Source organism: Hyperoodon ampullatus (assembly GCF_949752795.1).
Source record: "Hyperoodon ampullatus genome assembly, chromosome: 11".
In the NCBI taxonomy this organism is placed as follows: domain Eukaryota; kingdom Metazoa; phylum Chordata; class Mammalia; order Artiodactyla; family Ziphiidae; genus Hyperoodon; species Hyperoodon ampullatus.
Window position 1 is genome coordinate 36,609,521 of NC_136924.1, and position 19,883 is coordinate 36,629,403.

The 19,883-nt window shown below is 52.0% G+C and overlaps 1 protein-coding gene across 1 annotated transcript in view; it reads left to right on the plus strand.

Moving 5' to 3' along the window:
- Window positions 1-1,439: 1,439 nt before the first annotated feature.
- FAM83F (family with sequence similarity 83 member F) overlaps window positions 1,440-19,883 on the plus strand; it is a gene marked incomplete at its 5' end in the record, with an annotated part of 30,536 nt that continues 12,092 nt past the window's right edge. Inside the window, one exon of the mRNA XM_079714135.1 lies at window positions 1,440-1,928. Within this exon, the coding sequence (XP_079570261.1) occupies window positions 1,440-1,928 (489 nt within the window). The remainder of the gene's footprint in view (window positions 1,929-19,883) is intronic.

Sequence of the window (19,883 nt, forward strand, 5' to 3'; positions counted from 1 at the left end):
CCTTCCAATTCCCAAGAATAGCAGAGGACACAAGTGAGATGATGGACACCTCTCTGCTCACCATCCCTGACCTGACACAGGATGCCAGAATTGACTACTGTCACAAAATTTGCAGATATTTGAAAATCTAACCCTCATTTTTCCAGGCCATCAAAGGAAGACCCAGAAATATTAGGTGATCTCTTCTAAGTCCCCAGGGTTAAAACCATGTCCCCAGTAACCTTCTGTCATTTCACAAGAGAAGTAGAAAGGGCAAAGGTGGCCGTGGTGCAGGGCAAAGATCTCCCAGACACAGAGAACCTAATAGTCCCCTGTGTTGCCTCTCCTTTACAGGGAGACCTGGGCAAACCACATGTTTCTAGGGTGTTGAACTAGCTTCTAAAGCTCCTTCCAGCTCTAAGATGCCGTGCTATAAAATGAGAGAAATGTGAACCTTTGGTTGTTATGATCTGAAAATATTTTGAATGTGGAGAATCAAATTGTACAGCAGTGCATGAACAAAATAATATGTTAATGACTAAGAAGATTGTACTTGATCCAATGGGAAACAGCAGAGCTGCTGCTGGTTGTGTGTGTGTGTGTGTGTGTCTTCCTCCCTTGAGTTCAAACATATATTTTAAATCACTAATATAGTAATCAAGCCTCTGGCAGCCTATCTTGCCCAAACACACACACACACACACACACACACACACACACACACACCACTTCAAATTAAAATGGGGGGAAAAAATTCCACTGCTGCTGCTTACACCCTTGCTGTATCTGGGTGGCTTTTTTTTTTTTTTTTTTTTAAGAAATTTTTGTCCTGGTGAAAGTGTTGGATTGACAGCCCCTGGAGGGGCCTCTGATCTCAGACTGGGACACGTGGACGTGGGCCAGGAGCTGGGGGTTTTATTAGCATTTCGCTTTTGCACACCAACCGCCCCTGCTAGGCCGTCACAATCTGGCCTAGCAGAGGGCCCCCGGACCCCCAACCGAGGAGTGGTCAGATCGGCCACCCCAGAAGCACCCTGGCCAGACCACATGCTCGGGGCCCTAACAGCAGGGAAAATGGACGCGCTGGGACGTGTCTGGCTGGCCCGGCAACAGGAAGGGTTAGGTCCCCAACCTTTCCCCCAACGAAGGGTCGGGGCCAGGAGATGAAAGCGGGCCAGAGGCCGCACGTGGGTCTAACTACGGCCCGGCTCCAAGTTCCGGCCCGCTCCGGGGCTCCCGCCCCGGGCTGGGCCACGTAGGCCTAGGCGTCGTCGCGTCCCCAGCCGAGCCCCCGAGGCCCTCTGCGCCGCTCGCGCCCCGCAGAGGCGGAGGGCGCAGCTGCCCCTCCCCGCCCGACGGCCTCGCCCGCGCCGATTGGCCGCCCTCTCGCCCAGGTGAGGCGCCCCGCCCCTCGGCGGCTCCAGGTGCGGCGGTAGGACCCGGGCCGGGGCCGGGGCGCCATGGCCGAGTCCCAGCTCGGCTGCCTGGACGAGGCGCACGTGAACGAGAGGGTGACTGCGGCGCAGGCAGCCTTCTACTACTGCGAGCGGCGGCGGGCCGCGCTCGAGGCGCTGCTGGGCGGCGGCGAGCAGGCCTACCGCGAGCGGGTCAAGGCGGAGCAGCTGCGGGACTTCCTCTCCAGCCAGGAGCGTCAGGCCCTCGGCGCCGCCTGGAGCCCCTACGAAGAAGTCGCCACCGCCGCCGCCGCCGCCACCCGGGGCAAGGCCGAGGCCGAGACCCCGACGCAGGCCGCAGCCGAGTCCGGCGAGTCCTTGGCCTACTGGCCCGACCGCTCCGACACCGAGGTGCCCCCGCTGGAGTTGGGCTGGACCGAAGTGGCCTTCTACCGCGGCGTGAGCCGCGTCACCCTCTTCACTCACCCGCCTAAGGAGGAGAAGGCACCCCACCTGAAGCAGGTGGTCCGGCAGATGATCCAACAGGCCCAGAAGGTAGGCCCCCCCACCCCGCACGCCTGGCCCCTTGGACCAGGCGCCACCTCCGAGGCAAGCCCTGGGCCTGGCCGCCCTGTCCACCCTCTGGAAAATGGTCCAAGAACCCTCCCTTCCGTGGGGCTGGTGAGTCCTCTGGAGAGCATGGATGTGAACGTGTTTGGCAGATTACAAGGTGCTGGGACAGTTGCTTGTCGTCACCATTACAGTGTCCAGAGGCGCTGGCTTTCCTCTGCTCTGTGCTTCTGTTTCCCTGTCTGGTTTCTCTCCCCAGGGAAGAGTGTGGGCTGTGGAGTCCTGTGGTAAAACGGGCCACTCAAAGGTCTTGATAATAACCTATGTGCTACCCAGGGATTTACAAAACATATCCCTGGCCATTTTCTCATTTGATCCTCAGGCAACCCCAGGAAGTGTGGTGTGGCCTCCCACCCCAAGCCATGCTGCTCTTAGGAGGTCCCCCAGAGTCAAGGCTGGCCTGGCCTCTGGCCCCTGACATTCACTCCGGCTCAGGGCCCAGTGCTAGAGCTCAAGGAGTCTAGGATGAATTAAGGGAGCACCTACTACGTACCTGACTCTGTGCTGGGTGCTTTGACAAGGCAGATCCCTGGACTCAGCAGGTCAAGAAGAAGCTCCTACTTACGGCGTCTACTCTACTTGGGGATTGAAAGGAGGTGATGTTTCCAGAGTGGCTGGTATTCTAATACTGGTGGGGCCAGTAGTTCATAGGGCAGGGGGAAGATTTACTCTGTACCCTTGGGTAGGGTACCTGGGTAGGGGTACCTGGGTAGGGCTTCCAGATAAAATATAAGCTGTCCTGTTAAGTTTGAATTCCAGATAAACAACAAGAAAAAATTAGGTATTATTCAGTATGACCCAAATATTGCATTGGGACATACTGATGCTAAAAAGTCATTCACGGGCTTCCCTGGTGGCGCAGTGGTTGAGAGTCTGCCTGCCGATGCAGGGGACACGGGTTCGTGCCCCAGTCCGGGAGGATCCCACATGCCGCGGAGCGGCTGGGCCCGTGAGCCATGGCTGCTGAGCCTGCGCGTCCGGAGCCTGTGCTCCGCAACGGGAGAGGCCACAACAGTGAGAGGCCCGCGTAATGCAAAAAAAAAAAAAAAAAAAAGTCATTCACTGTTTCTATGAAATTCAAAATTAATGGGGACATTCTGTATTTTTATTTGCTAAGTCTGGCTAGATTGGCTGCCAGAAGGAAGGGTTAACTTTTCACTGTCCATGTTTCCACCCTCCCTCTCTAAAGAATTCCAGCTTGTCTACCTGAGCGTTCTTTGTATATTGTATTCTGCAAAAGAGAAAGACAAGTTTGGACAGAGGAGGAGAAAGGACGTGGGTGACAATACTGTGCAGCAGGGTGCAGCTGGGGTCAGGGCTCACGCTGTAATACTAACAAGCCTTGATTTATGCATCCTTAATATGTGCCAGCCACTGTGCTAATGATTTACATGCATTTTTTCTTTTGCTTTTCACAACTACGGAGTAAGATGGGTGTTTTCCTTATGTTTGGATTCAGAACAGTTAAGTCACTTGCCGAGCCAGGGTTCAAACACCAAAGTCCTTCTTCTTAACTGCTGTGCTGTCGGATGATGGTACAACAGACTAAACCAAGGAGCTGGAATGGAACTCGTCTGGTCACAGCCTGGGCTGCAGGTTGTGAACCCCTGTTACAAGAAGGGGGAGACAGGGCCCTGCCCACTAGAACTTCTAGTCCCATATGGGATGTCAGGAATCTCCTGTGTAGTGGAGTGTTCTTAACTCTTTGAATATTTAACAACAGAAACTTTAACAACTGTGAACCTATCCAATGCATACATATTAAACCAGTAATTATTTCCTGAGTGCCTACCGTGTGCCAGGCACTAGCCATAGGAGGATATAAGGTGGCCTTGGCCCTCCAAGAGTTAATTCAAATGCTAGGGGATGTGCTGGAAGGAAAACAGTTTTTGAGGCTGGGTATGCCTAATCTGGGAGGGCTTCCCAAGGGACGTAAATTGCAGAGTTGAAAGGAGAGAGAGAAGGAAACTGGAATGGGCAGTTTCTCCTTAAGAGACTCAGGAGAGAGATTTTCCCTTCAGAACAGCAAGTGGCTTTGACTGGCAAGAGGAAAGAGCTGTTGTGGTGGGAGCTGAGTATGTGGGGGGCCTGGTGTTTAGAGCTTGGTCCTAAAACTGGGTCCAAAGCAGGTGACCACCCCTCAGGAAGAAGCAGCTTCTGGCCCCATCTGTGCCCGAAACCCACAAGCCCTCTGGACCCCGACTGTTCATCCCTGCCACTCACATCTGTGCGGCACCTTCTTCCCAAAGATCCTGTGAGTAGGCAGGGCAGAGAGGTTGACCTTGTTTCACAGGTGAGGAGACTGAGGCGCAAAGAAGGAAAGGGGCTTGTTGCCCAAAGGTCACGTGGTTGGTTATGGAAAGACCCAGACCCCTAGCTTCCGCCCTAAAGGCTATGCCTTCCGACAACTATCTGCCCACCTCCCCAACCCCAGCTTGTCCAACTGGCAAGCAACCCTCTAGATCCTTCCCCCTTCCTTTTCCCCCTGAAACACTCTGGAGGGAGTTTCCTTTGTCTCCAGGGAGAGTCTGGCTGCTGTGAGGCTGGGTGGGACAGACTGAGATGGTTTATACGCAGAGACACAGGTGACTGTTGGGGAAGGGGTGGGGGGGTCAGAAGGACATAGTACACACGTCCAGCTGTGTGCCAGAATTTCATATTTTATCTCTTTTAATCCTCAGAATAACTTCGTGAGGGGCTGTCATTTTTATTCCCGAATGAAAAACAGGAAACCAAGCCTCAGGGGGAGTGGCTGTGACTTGCCCACAGGCGCAGACCAGTGAGGGTTTTGAACCTGGGCCTCCCGGTTATGGACAAAGGAGCCTAACTAGGGGACACTTTGAAAATATGATTGGGGGTTGGGGAGGAGGGGCAGAGGGTGGTGGCCAGTGGGGAAACAGCCCAGCAGGGGTGGAGGTGGGACCACGTGGAATGGGAGGAGGCCTTTGAGTTGGTCAGTCTTCAGCTATCTGCTCTCTGGGCCTCTGCAAATGGCAGAACGCCCTCCTGTGCTGGAGAGCCAGCATTCAGACACTCGGCCCTGGTTCCTTGTGGGGTGGCGGTTTTTCCTGTCGTTTTAATCCCCCTTAGGTGATCTGCTTATTTTAGTGTCACTGAACGATGTACTTTGCTTAAAGTACAGGCGGAAAACGTGCCTTCAGGGACCCAGAAGTGAGTCCGTGGCCTCTCCCACGCTGGCAGAGGACCAGGGGAGGTTGCTGCCGCTTGGGCTGCTGTGACCACTGTAACTGCAGGGCGGGGGCAGGGGGGACTGGACTTAAATCGAGACCGTGTGTAGACAAGGAAACGGCTGGTTCTCATTTACAAGGGCAGAGCGAGGGGACCAAATAACTGCGATTTGGAAGAATAGTGCATTTGGTCATTGGACAGATATTTCGAGGTTTACTATGCGCTAAGCACTTCAGTAGAAAACAGACATATAAAACACACCTCTGCTCTTAAATAGCCTAATAGTCTAATGAACCATCATTTTAATACAGAATGATGGGTGCTTAACAGAGGGCGTGGCAGGAGGGGCACTGACCCAGCCCCTGCACCGGGTTAAGGAAGGACCTTTGGTGCTGAGGGCCTGTCTACAAGCGTGTCTGAATGCAGCGAGAAAGGTGGAATTGCACCAAGCATCCACCCATCTTTGCACCCCAGCTCCCTTCTGACCAGCGGCATCCATTTTTGAGTCTACTGAGTAGGTTTAGAGAGTACTGCCTGTGCTCCAGGAGCAGAGGAAAACCTGCTGGCCACCCACCTTGAAGACTGACCCTTGGCCCCTGCGTTCCTGAGCCCCACACTCCAGGATACCAGCTCCTCACTGCTTACCACAGTGCCTCCCCCAGCATTTCCTTTGGGCCTCAAAAACCGTGTCAGGCAGAGGGGAGGACCCTGAGGTCCAGAAGGGTCTAATGATTTGTCTTCAGACCAAGGACAAGGAGAGGACACAGCTTCCCCAGGTCCCTGGTCAGAACTACCAATGACCCCATGTAGATATAAACACAGCCCAGGAGAGGGTGGCTTCTGGGCCGGGAAGCTTTGATTAACTGGGAGCTGCTACTCTTTATTCTTATGGCAGTGAGAGGAACAGGCCCACCTGGTTGGTGGGGGACAGAGGGGCATGGGTAGCAGGCCCAGCCCTACCCCATCTCTGCCTGTCAATGGTTGGTCCCTTTCCTTCAGGGTCTGGCTCAGAGGCTAACCCTTCTTTGGCTGTTTATCAAATTTTCAATCCAAAAGCGACTTTTTGTGCTCAGACGTGGCTCCTTGTTTGTGCCACACGTGTGCCTGGCACACAGCTCGATTTAGGAGAGCCCATTTTATCCTTGGGGACTAGCAGCTTTGGAAGAGCTAAGGCTCCCTCCTACACCTCTCCGTCATCTTTGTAGGGCCCCAGCGGCACGGGCAACCAATGATGTTTGTTTAATTGATTGGAAACTGCCTCCTATTGGCCACCCTCCCCTCTCCATCCCTCTAGGGAAGCAAGTGTCTGGAGAGTCCCCAGTTGAACTGCACATTACCGAGGGACCCCTTTAATCCCCATTGTTACAAGCCACCTGGCAGCAGAGAGGAGAATGCTCTAAATTGGGAGGAGGGGGGTGCAGAGGGCTTTGGGGAAAGGCTCCAGGGCAGGAGGCACGGTTGGCCAGGTTAGCAGCCTTGGTTAGAGGTCTGGGCAGCTGATGGGGGTGAACAGCTGGGTACACATGCCCAGGGGATGTGGCAAAGTCTCAGAGGCTTCAGTTCCCTTCACCAGGAGGCTCAGCTTTCGGGTGGCAGCCTTTGCCACTGTCTCGCCCCGTTAGCCTCAATTGGCTCCTCCCTCATTCAGATACATCCAGCAAATAGCACGCAGCACCTTCTCTGTACCAGGTGCCTGGACCAGGCACCATGCTGGGCACTGGGATATTGACATGAAGCAGATTCAAAAAGAAAAAAAGAGAGAGGAAACAAAATAAACAGTTTACATATATATATATATACTTAAATATCGCTGGTTTGTGAAATCTGAGTCTGACGGTACATTCGTCAGCCACCTCACAGCCTTGTTGGAGAGCTGGTCCCGATTCTCGCCTAATACCTTTCCCTGTTCTCCTACCGTTCCACGTCAGAGGCTTTATCTAGAGCTCCTGAGCTGCCTTTGAAAAGCCTGATTCACTGTGCAGAGCAAGAAAAGACCTCTCAGGGCAGCCCGTGACCTGTGGGTCCAACACACTGTCCCCCTTGCCTAACTCTTCTTCCCTCCCTGAGTGACCATTCCTCACGGGCGTTATTTCCGAGACGCGGGGCAGTTCCAGAGTCCTTGTCCCCTTGAGGCTGGCGGATAATGACGCAGCTGCAGTTCCAGGGACTGAGCACTTCACAGTCCTTCCAGGATCTTGCCTCGGCCTGTCCCAGCATCCCTGCCAAGCCCTTGGCTCTATGGCTATTGGATTCTGAGTCTCTGTCTTTTATGCTCAGTCACTGATCCTGGGAGGTGGGGTTTCTGGGCAATGGAGACCCAGCTTCACGTCAAGGACTGAGAATAGGCTCTGAAGTTGAAACGTCTTGATTTCTGTCCTGACCTGGCTACTTATAAACTGTGTTCCTTTGGGGAAAATCACTTCCCTCCCTGGGACTCCTGACCTGCAAAATTGGAGGGCATTACCTAGATTTCTGGATGGTTTTGAAAAATCAGGAAGAAAATGTATGAAAGCAGAGGATACCAAGAAAGTATCGTACGAACATCAGTTGTGCTGGAAAGGTGCTGCTGCCGTCGCTCTCCCCTCTCAGAGCAGGGAGGGAAGTGTGGCTGAGCTTCCTCTCAGGACGTGGGGGCTGCCTGCCAGGAGATCAGAGTTAGGATGGTCAGGGGTTGCTTCTCGTCTTCAGGTTGGAGGCCCTGTGCAGGTGCGCTTCCTGTTTCCTCCTCTGGGTGAGAGGAGCAGCTCCACCTGCCCTCCCCTCCCCCCAACCCCCCCGCACTTCTCAGCTGCCTTGATCTGACGTGGCCGTTTGTCAGGGCGGCTCTCATCTGCCAGGGTGCCTCTCGTCTGCAGGGCTGTGGTAACGGAGTACTCAGCCAAGGGTCTTCTCTAGGATCTGCCACAGGCTGAGATGAGACAGGAAGGCACGGAGGCTCCCCGGTCCCTGAATCAGGGGTCCCTGAGGGCGTTCCCCTGCAGAGTCATCCAGAAGGGCCAGCTCAAAGAGCCCGAGGGCAGTCTGGAAGGACTCCTCAAGGACTAAAGCTTGCACATGTAGGCGCTGGGGCATGGGGACACAGAGGTGGGGTGGGCTGTGTTTCTGTCTTTGGAGAAGAGGGAGGCTGAGGCTTGGTTCCTCTGAAATCTGACACTTTAGGTCCCTGAAACTCTGAGGATGGGTGTTTCCCGGGGAGTTCAAAAGTAGAAGATGGGGCCTCAGTAAAGGGGTGCATTCTTCATGACTTCTTGGTCTCATGGTAGCTTAGCCAGATTCGCTGGGCAGTGGTCTCAGGAGGCCAGGTCACTGCAGGGGAAGGAGTACACAGTTGGCAGCCGGGAGCCTGGGTGTCTTCATTCTTGCTCTGTCTTTCCTCCTCTACCAGGTGACCTTGGGCAAATCATTTGACCTTGCTAGGCCTCCATCTCTGCATCTGTAAAATGGGGATCATTCTTGTCTTCTTGCTTACTTTCACAAGATTGCTCTGAGACTCCAATGCAAGACTATATGAGACAGCATTTTGAAAAAGATGACTAATAGATGCAGATAAAAGGGATTTATATTAAGAGGAGCTAACATTGTTGAAAGATAGGTGCTCTGCATGTTATTTCCTTTAATTAATTCAATCCTTAGCACCTTGCAAGGGAAATGAAGTTTTCCCAGAGGCTCAGGGAAAGCACAAGGCTGTAGATCTCTTAAGAGGCAAGCTAGGACTCCACCCAGGTCTGAATTCAAGGCTTGTGTCCTTCTCCTACACATGCAGTTACTTTTGGGGATTGCCCCTGTGGCCACCACTTCCATCTGAAATTCCAGAAGCAAAGTATATTTGTTGCCAGCCAGGTTCTGGGAAGCTCACCAACTAGTTCTGGAAACAAACAAGTACAGGACTACTTTGGTGGGAGAGAGAGAGGAGAGGATTCTTTCTGCCTGGTGGCACTGGCACAGATGTCACCAGGAAGCTGGATATAGGTAGCTTCCAGGGACGTTTTTGGTTTGGCCATGCCACATGGCTTGTGGGATCTTAGTTCCCCGACCACTGTCCCCTTGCTGGCCACTTGCTGGCCCTCTGGGACGTGGGCCCTCACTGACAAACTGAGACCTTAATGGGAGACCTGCCAGCAACCCCACGCCCACGCCGCCCCATCTGTCCAGGTGCACCCCCAGGATGCTGCCTCACTGCTTCACCTTGGCTGGTGGTCAGATACGCCTCCTCTTCCTCACAGTGTACAGGGCAGAGCCTGTTCTGGGGCAGGCCTCCAATCTTTGGGGAGAGAGGAGCAGGGCAGAGGACCAACGAGCAGGGCTGGGTCCTGGCTGACCGCCTGCCTCTGCTCCTGGCACTGTCCTGACCACACCCACTCCCAGACTGAGTCACTCTAGTGATCCCTGCCCCTCCCCCTCCCTCCCACCACACCTCCTACCCCAGGGGCCATGCATGACTGGTGGGCCTTAGCTGGGGCCGCTGCCTTCCCCCGTTTTCTTTTCCTTCTCTGAATTTGTGGAGTCTGTAGACTTGCTAATGATCCCAGAATCTTAGCCCAGGAAAAGAGCTTTTCTAATTAGTGGTCTCTCTGGCCCGAGTTTCTAGTCATCTGTTAACTCATCCCGGCCCATCTTGTACAGTGGTCACCCAGTTGGGCCTCTCACAGCACTGGTGGGGCATGTGGGAGGCTCCGGATAAATGCTCTTTCTGTTCTGTTTTCTGGCAGTGAGCCAGCAGAAGGCGGGGTCAGGGACAGGGACCAGGGCTTCTTACCTTTTTGTGGGTCCTTGAGGACCAACTCCCCGTCCCGGAAGGGTTCCCAGACTGCTTGGAGATTCCCCACTTCTGCTCATTCACTCACCATGTTTCACATGTGCCACATTCCAGAAATATACAGGTGAATAAAATGTGGACGCTGAAAAAGAAAATAAACTGCAGGACAGGTTGGAGGGAGCGGGTCAATAGCTATTAATTGTTGAGTACTTAAATACCAGACCATGCTAGTCCTTTTAAAATATATTATTTCATTTAACTTTCACAACAATCCAGCAACTTTCCATTTTACAGATGGTAAGGTCACAGGGCTGGTAAATAGTGGAGCTGGATGGGAACTTGAGATTGAGTCTGAATCCCACTGAGCTCCAGGGGCACAGAGGCCTCCTGGGAATTGACGGCTGAAGCAGCCAGTATGGAAGGGAGGGTGGGCAGAGGGCCGGGGTGTGCAAGGCCGGAGGCCTCAGAGTGCACAGATTCACACTATTCCCATCGCCCAGCCCCTCCTGACCACCTTCCCCTGCTCCCCGCACCCTCTCCTTGCCACTTCTCAGAACCTCCCAGGCAAGCTGTCAACTCCAGTTGTCTTGCCCTGATTGATCAATCAAGAAAGACCTCGAAGGTACTTCTTGAGTCCTGTCTTACTCTGCCCACGTAACATTGTATGGTGCTCAGGGCTCCAGGCCAGTAACCCAAAGCAGCAGCTGATCCTAAAAATCATCTGTGTATCCTCATTGGGTTTTTTTTTCTTAGCAGCTGATTTATCTTCCTAATTATGTTTAGCTTTAAGCTAATGTTAAAATGAGCTTGCATTAGATAATTTTCACTAATTAACAACAACTTAGTGCAAGGGAAGTCATCCCAGAAGCATGCCGTGGGGCAGGGAAAAGCTGGCCTAGGATCTTAAAAAGAATTGCTCTTCTTACTGTCTGGCAGATCACATATGGTTCTTCACGGCTGAATTAGTTGACCTTGCTCACATGGATCCAGTCTGTTCTCTGGAGAGCCAGCCCGAGTGTCCTTTGTATCACCCCTTCATCAACCTAGTTTGGGGAATGGGTGTCAGGAGTGCCTCATCAGGATGAGAGGTGGACAGGGAGTGAGCCCCGGTGGTGCCCAGCAGAGTCAGGAACAGAGCTGGCACAGAGGCCACGGGGTCTGGGAGAGGAAGTGACCTGGCTGGCAGAGTTGGGCTCCAGGGGCTGCCAGTGCAGGAGGGAGCCTGGTGTTTAATGATGACTAATTAGTGAGCCTGAAACATGGCCTCAGACAGCTGGGAAGCCTCAGCTGACAAAGCGCAGATGCCCGGCTGGTGGGCTGGGGGCAGCCCGGCCTCGAGGCAGAGAACAAGACCCCAGTGGTCTTGGCTCGGTCCTCTCGGTGGGCCAGGGCTCTGGTCCAGACTGCTTCCTCAGCCCCCCAAGGGAAGCCCCCTACTGCAGAGGTACTCTGTTTAGACATTCACTGCGTGTCAGGCCCTGTGCAGGGTGGCATGACAGGTCTCTGCCCCCCCACCATGTGCTCAGAGAGACACAGGCCTGAGCAGGTGTGCCTCCTGGGAAGGGCACACACTGCCCTGGGGGCTGGGGACCCAGGATGAGAATGAACCTGGGACAGCCTGGGGGAGGGTGAAGCAAGGACCTCAACAGGGAAGGGACGTTCCCATCACCACAGGGAGAAGGTCGTGACAGTGTGAGTTAAGCCACCAGGGTGGGAGTTGCTGGGTGTGTTTGGAGAACCGCAGAGGAGTTTATCGTCAAGGGAGGGAGTGGGTTGGAAGCACACTGAGCACCCCGCCCCCCAGCCGTGTGCCAGGCGCTCTGGGGAGGAAGCACAGCGCCAGATGCTCTCCAGGCATCACTGCCTCTCTCTGCATCCTTACAAGAACCATGAGTCAGCCTCACTTTACAGGGAGAGTTCCCAGGGGTCAAGTAACACCCGTGGTCTCACCGCCCCTGTGGGACCCCTGACTCCAAAGTCTGTGCTTCAGCCACTGCAGGATGCTCTTGGACTTTGGGGATTCAACTAAATGACTCTGGTGTCCAGGGGTAGGAGGATGCAAGGCAGGTGGGGGAGGGCCAGGCAGCGTCCGTGGGTGTTCCCCGGGCAGTCATGCAGGCCTCCTCTCCTGGGCTTTCCTCTTCTCTCTCACCCCAGGGAGCACAGACAGGAAGCTTAAGGTAAAGCTTTCTTGTCCAGTTGTTCACATCCCACCGGGGCAGAAATTGGATGGGGCCTGTGGCAGCCTTGATGACAAAAGAAAGCCTTTGCGGTGTGCCGGGAGCACTGGCACCTCCGCCATGAGTTGTCTCCATCCTCCAGCAGCACCTCTCCGTGCTCAGGGGCAGCCGTGCCAACTGGGTCCCGAGCCCACCTGGAGGTGCTCTCCACTCAGGCTGCAGTTTTCTTTCCTTTCTTTCTTTCTTTTGTCTTTTGGCTGCGCCTCATGGCCCCAACCAGGGGTTGAACCCAGGCCCTCGGCAGTGAAAGCTCAGAGTCCTAACCACTGGACCACCAGGGAATTCCCAGGGCCGCAGTTTTCTTAGCGGTGCGTTCTGTGCTCGGTGTGCGGGCACTGATGCCCAGCTTCACTCGAGGGACAGTGCATTGTACAGACTTACTTCCTCTTCCCTTGATTGAGCTGCCCTTCCCCTCAGTTCAAGTTTTGACCTTCCTGGAAGTGTAGTGTTGCCTGGGCTTTAATCACCATGCGCTGGGCCTGCTGGACATGGTATCAGGCAAAGGAAAACATCTCCATCTTGATGTCTGGGGCTGGTGGGCAGCTCTGTGCTGCTGGCTCCCTGGGAGCTTCCTCCGAAGTGAGGCCCCTTTGTTCTGGGTTCCATCAGAGGAGAGAAGGGGGTGCTGACGTGGACCCACAGCTCACAGCAGGCCAGGCACTGTGTTCCTTGTGCCGCTGCATTATCTCATTTAAAACTCAGAACAACCCTGAAGGGACCACCGCCCCATTTTAAAATGAGGAAATGGAGACTTAGATTAAATCACTCACTCAAGGCCCCACAACCAGTGAGACTTTCTGCTTCCAGAGAGTAGATTCTCTTCCCACCACCAGCGTCACTCAAAGTGTGACCCTTCCACCACCTGCATTCAGATCACCTGAGGGGGGGAGGGTGTTGTTAAAACGCGTTTCCAGGAGCCACTGAGTCAGACTCTCTGAGGATGGGGCCCTAGCATCCGCACATTCAGCGGGCACACCCCGCCCCACCCCGCCCCGCACCCGCTGATCCTCTTCAGTCTAGAGTTTGACAGCCACTGCCCTGGAGACCTAGATCGCTCACTGGGGAAATCAGAGAAGGCGATCCACAGCTGGGGATGTGTGAGCCGGGTGCTGGCTGGCCTGCCCAGCACTGACTCCCCTGGGCTGCCAGACAGATGGGCCTTCTGGGAGGCAGCAGCTGACCAGTTTGCCCAGGTGCTGCCCTTCCTACCCCAAGGCACCTTAGGGCTGGAGGTGTGGGCCTTTGGCCCCATTCACCTGGTTTGGTGATAGCCCCTCAAAACCGCACAGCTTTTTCATGGGATTTCATGGGCATGATCTCATCTGAAACCCTCAACGGCCCTGGGAGGCAGGCAGGGCAGGCATGGAAGGTAAAAGTCAGGCCCCAGGCTTACATGGGTAATCAGTGGGCAAGTGGGGACTAGAGCTGTCCATGTGGGCTCCCCTCCCTCCCTCCCTCCCCAGGAAAAAGTGACCATCTCCAGCACATACCTGCACGGAGCGTGCCTGGCCTGGGGCATCTTGCCTTTTCCCCACCGTGGTGCTGAGCGAGACGGGGGGTCTTTGTCAGCAGCAGCCACGCCCACCCTGGTGCCTAAGCTCCACATCAGCAGAGCTGGGGAAACCAGTGACGGAGAGGGTGGTATCGTCCGGCTCTATGGATGCATCCTGGTTTTGTGTGACCAGAAGTGACCTCAGGTCCTAGCCAGAGTAGATGTCCCCAGAGCCTCCCATGACCACATCATCTGGGGGTGACAGCTCTGGACTGGGGTCAGAAGCCTGGGCTTTAATCCTACCTCTGCCAAGACCCAGCTGGGTAACTTAACCTTGGGGCTGGGCTGTAGCTGATACATTTCCTCCCAGCTCTGAGGTTCTGCCCATCTGGAATGTCCTTCAGTGCAGGGGCCGAGTGCAGAGATGCAGCCTGTGCCTGCACTGGAGCCTGGCTCAGGGGCTTTGTAGGGCTGACTTGCAGCCGGTGCTCCACTTGCTGCCTTGCATTCCATCACAGGGAGGACGGGTACCCGTTCATAATCTGCACAGAGGCGCTGGCTCTATGTGCTGGTGGCAGCTCTGCTTCCTGGTCTGATGTTCTTGGCGTGGACTTTTACCCATTGGTAAAGTCCTATCCTCAATAATGGGCTGGCTGCTCCTTCAAGACCTTGGGTGGGTGGAACAGAGGAAGACCAGACCGGGGACTGGCGCTCAGGCAGCAGTCCCAAAAGGCGCCCACTTCTTTTCCCTTCTCTATGCCCTTGAGGAAGAACTTCAACTCTGCCTTCCAGCAGGATGATCTAACCAGGAATCTTGCTCAGCATTCTTTTTTTTTTTGTCCCTCCACCAAAATGTCTAGTCGTTAATGAAATAAAAGAGTTAACAACAGAGCTAGGTCCACACCCCGCAAATAAAACAGTAGACGTGAAACACTCTCCATTTAGACATTCATTCCACATACATGGAGAACTGACTTCGTGTTGAGATGTCCCCTGAGGGTGGAGATTCTGAGAGGTCAGATGGTCCCTGCCATCTGGGAGCCCACAGCCCAGTAAGGGACAGAGCCATCCAGCAGATGTTGCAATAAAATGTCAAGGACCTCTGTTATGTGCCCGGAACGCAACGTGGGCAGGAAGCAGGGAGTGGTGAACAATATCGGGTGGGGAGAAGTTCAGGAAATTCTTGCCTGTGTCCTGAAAGATGCGTAGATGTTTTACAGGAGTACAGGAGGGGTAGGAACAGAAGAACTGGAAACTGCCTGATGTGTGCAGTTGTTCTCAAAAGGGGGTGGGGAGTTGATGCAGTTTTGCCCCCAGGAGATATTTATCGATGTCTACAAACATTTTTCGTTGTCACCAGTGGGGGTGGCGCTACTGGCATGCTGCTAAGCACCCTGCGATGCACAGGACAGCCCCCCGCAGCAAGGAATACTGTCCCTAGATCCCTGGAAGTCCCACAGTGGAGAAACCCTGAGTTAGGGTAACTGCAGGTCATCCTGCACGGCTGAAAACAAGAGGCAGACGTGAGATGGTCCGAGATGAAGCTGGAGAGGAGGAAAGGGGCCATCATAAAGCCCTTCAATGCCAAGTTAAGGAGTTTGGCTGTGGGACCCACCACTTCATCAGTCTGTTGTTTTGGCAGGGTCACTGCTACGGAGAAAGAATTGGAGCACAGAGATGGAGGAGAGACTAGTTAGGAAACTATTCCAGAAGTTCAGTGAGAAATGAGGGGGACCCGAGCGAGGGCAGCAGTGCAGTAGGAACAGAACGGAGCTGACCCAGAGAAGGTGCACAGAGGAGGACCTGCTGGCGTCGGTGGCTGATTGGATTTGGTCGTGGGGAGGAGGAGGAGGAGGAGGAGGCCAGCAGACTCGGGCTTCTGGCCCGGGTGACCTAGAGGACGTTGACTTTGGAAGGGCCTCCAGGGCATAGCACAGAGGGCCACAGAGCATAGCTCTGTGACAAGGAGACTGGCAGTGCAGTGGCCGTCCAGACTGGGTCATCCAAACACACCAGGGGTGTCAGTCCCCAGCTGTCTTTTTTTTTTTTTTTTTTAAATTTAGTTATTTTTGGCTGTGTTGGGTCCTCATTGCTGCATGCGGGCTTCCTCTAGTTGGCGGCGAGCGGGGGCTACTCTCTGTAGTGGCGCGCGGGCTTCTCATGTCCTGGCTTCTCTTGTAGCGGACATGGGCTCTAGCTGCGCGGGCTTCAGTAGTTGCGGCACGCAGACTCAGTAGTTGTGGCTCGCGGGCTCTAGAGCTCAGGCTCAGTAGTTGTGGCACACGGGCTTAGTTGCTCCACTGCATGTGGGATCTTCCCGGGCCAGGGCACGAACCCTTGCATTGGCAGGTGGATTCTTAACCACTGTGCCACCGGGAAAGCCCCTCCGCGGCTGTCTTGAGTAGAGTTGCTGTGGAGTGCATGGGGAAGGTGAAGTCCTTTTCGTTAATTTCGTTAATCTAATGGTAATTAAGGAGTCCAGGAAGAGAATGTGAAAAGCTGGCAGCTTAATTAAAGATAAGTGACAGGTGGAGGGGAATTCAGAGGCTCCCTAACACACGCTGTTCCCCCACCCCACCACTGAGGCCGAACATCAAAGGAGGAGGTGGTAAGCTAACCAAACACCTGATGAGAAGTGTTACAGCATCAGAACCGCTTTCCCAGAGCCTGCGACAGCTTCTGAAAACTCCTGTCACCTCAAATTAACCTCTCTCCGCGGGTGCCACAGGTCAGTGGGTAACCAGGTAAAGGAGCCTGCGGGAGGCCGGGGTGACTTTCCCCTCCTGACGAAATGCGGCTCCCTGGCTTCTGTGCCTTTGATGTCTCTCTTATAAAACCTGATTTTCCATTTATACTGGGAGCCTTGAAGTTAGATTTGGCTCACGTAGGATCACGTGACACATTAAACACCAGAGCGGAGGCAGTGGGGAGCTGGTTTTCCTGGGCCTGATGCCGTGGATACTAATGTCAAGCAGGGCCTCAGAGACCAAAGCGGAGGGTAATTATCACCTCTCCTCCACAACGAGATTGCAGGAGTCAGCCAGCAATTGATTTTTTTTTCCTACTACAGATATTTCACTGCTTAATTGGTAGTGACACAGATGGCTGGCTCTCACCAGGGCGCTGCAGACCAAGCCTCCCGAAAGCAGGGCCCCTGGGGACGTCTCTCCCTCTAGTCTGTGATGCTCTCACAGCACATCCTCTGTCGGGTGGGGGTGGGGGTGAGGGTGAGCAGGCTCCCTGTGCTTTCAATTACAAAACAAGAGCAAGAGTGAATCCAGAAGCGCTTTCCTGAGCCAGTCGAGCCCTCCCCAGTGACATACTGAGAGTCAGCTTTGAGCTGGACACTGTGGAGAGTCTGGAAATGAGCAAACAGTAGACTCTGGCCGCAGGCAGCAGTTGGAAGCCATCAGGAGGCCTATGAGATGGTGGGAGCTGTGTTCTGCTGGCATGAAGCCTAAAGTGGATTGTTAAAACCCTCCGTGATCCAGCCCTGCCCCATTGTCCAGCCCCACCCCGTTGTCCTTACGCTACATCTACCCTGAACTGTTCCAGGCCAATTGTTTTTTGCTTGTTTGTCTGTTTGTTTTGGACCTCAAGTGCAGAGCTGATTGCGAACCTCAGTTCATGGTCCACTGCCATCGTCCATCCAGGGAAGGCCCCTCTTATTTTACTCTCTCCTTCCCTCCTGTCCCTTTCTCCTTCCATAGGCAGCCACCCTCCTATATTCAGTGTATGTCCTTGGACATGTCTGTATCCTTGAAAAACATGCAGAGTTATTTTATGTAGTGTGTTTTTATTTACATAAATGGTATTAGGCTATAGATCTCTATCTCTAACATTCATCTTAAAAAGAACTACCCAGCGGTGCTTCCCTGGTGGTGCAGTGGTTGAGAGTCCACCTGCCGATGCAGGGGACACGGGTTCGTGACCCGGTCCGGGAAGATCCCACATGCCACGGAGCGGCTGGGCCCGTGAACCATGGCCGCTGAGCCTGCGCATCCGGAGCCTGTGTTCCGCAACGGGAGAGGCCACAACAGTGAGAAGCCTGCGTACGGCAAAAAAAAAAAAAAAAAAAAAGAACTACCCAGGTTGTGCACATGGAACTCGTTCATTGCTTCTGTCTGCTGCAGAGCACTGTCCTGAGCGTCCCTCACATTCTCCACACCCCTTCTTCTAGAGGTGGACGTCCAAGTTGTTGCCAACTCCTTGCTATCCCAAAGGAAGCTCCAGTGAATGTCTTTGTTCCTGCCCCCTTATAGACCTGGGCAAAGATCCAAGAGGTTCCCTGGGTGTGTGGCCAAGAGTAGCGTTGCTGGCTTCCAGGCATGCACAACCTTAAATCCACGAAGCTCTGCCCCTTGCCCTAAGAAATAGCTGTACCAGTGTTCCCTCCCACCCTCAGTGAATGAGGGTTCCCCTTTCCTCACACGCCAACATTTAGGACTATCCAACTTTCTAGTTTTTAGTTAATGTTATAGTTGTAAAGTGGTATCTCTCATCTCTTTGCTTTTTTTAAACTTATTTAAAATTTTTTATACAATTTTTAAAGGTTACACTTCATTTGCAGTTATTACTATCTCTTTGCTTTAATTTGAATCTTTCTGCTTACTAATGAGGTCTGCTTCTCTTTACATACTTATTAGCCATTCAGGTATCTCCTCTAGGAATTACCTATTCATATCCTTTGCCCATTATTCTAATTAGTTTTCTGTCTTTTTCTTGCTGATGTGCAGGCATCTCTTGTGTATTATTAGTTCCTTTTGGTTGCAGACATTGCAGATATCTTCTCCCTGTCAGTTACCTTTGTCTATTGACATCTTTTTTTGAACAGAAAATCCCTAACTTGCCAAATGCCTCTTTTAAAATTTTATTTGTCTTATGATTCATGCTTTTGGAATCTTAAGATATCCTATCTTACCTATGCCATGAAGATATTTTCCTATATTTCGTGAATTCCTTTATGAGTTGTATCTTCTGCATTTAGGTATACAGCCTACCTGAAATTCACCTTCATATATGGTGTGAGGTAGGGATCCATTTTATTTTTCTCTATTTAGTATGCCAGTTGTCTCAATAGCATCTACTAAACAGCATCCTTTCTCCACTGAGTTGTGATTCTACCTTAAAGTTAAGACTTTAAGTTAACTTAAAGTTTTATGTATGTGTGTAGGTACCTGTATATTTCTGGTCTCTCTATCCTGTCCCATGGTCTGTTTGTCAGTTTCTTCCTATCTCAGTATCGCAATTCTTATTAATTTGGCTCTGCAGTATGTCTTACTGTCTAGTAGGACAAGTGTCCCCTTTTAGCTTTTCTTTTTCAAAATTAATTTAGCTATTTGAATCTTCATTCTTCCTCACAGCTTAGAAATATTTGAACTCCTCAAAAAATTTTACTGACCATTCACTGGAATTGCATTGGATTTTATTAATATGAGAACTGGATTTTTAAAACATTAATCATGTTATCCATGAACAAAATTTATCTTTTCATTTATTCAAATATTTGTAACTGTCCTTTAATAGAGTTTTCTCAATTTCTCCATAAAGGTATTAATTCCTAAATACTATGTGCTTAAGTTGCAATTTTGAATGGACCTTATTTTCTTTTTTTTTTAATTGGTTATTGCTGTAGTAGAAGAATGCTGTTGGTTTTTGTAAGTTTTTCTTGTATCTGGCAATCTTACCAAATTCTCCTATTACTTCTAATAGTTTTTCTCTGCATTCTACTTTTTTTTTTTTAATATCATCCTTAAATACTGGTAGTTTTGTCTCTTCTAATCCTTCTGTCTCATTTCTTTTTCTTGTCATATTGCATTGGTCAGGACCGCCAATACTTTGTTGAACAGCAGTGATGATAAGTGAATATTCTTGACTTGCTTAAGACTTAAAGGGAATGCAACTTTAAGTATGTTTCATGAGGGTTTTTAGTAGATAGCCTTTATGACATTAAGGAAGGTCCCATCTATTCCTAGTTTTCTGAGAATTTTAATCACAAATAGTGTTATCAAATACTTATTAAAAACTTATTAAGATAATATATGATTTTCCCTCTTTGACACTATAAATGTTATAAATTGATATGTTTCTGATGTTGAATAATCCTTTCATTTTTAGGATAACCTTACTTGATTATGCTGTACTATATTTAATTTACTTTTTAAAAAACAACTATAGTTGATAAGTTTAATTCACTTTTAATG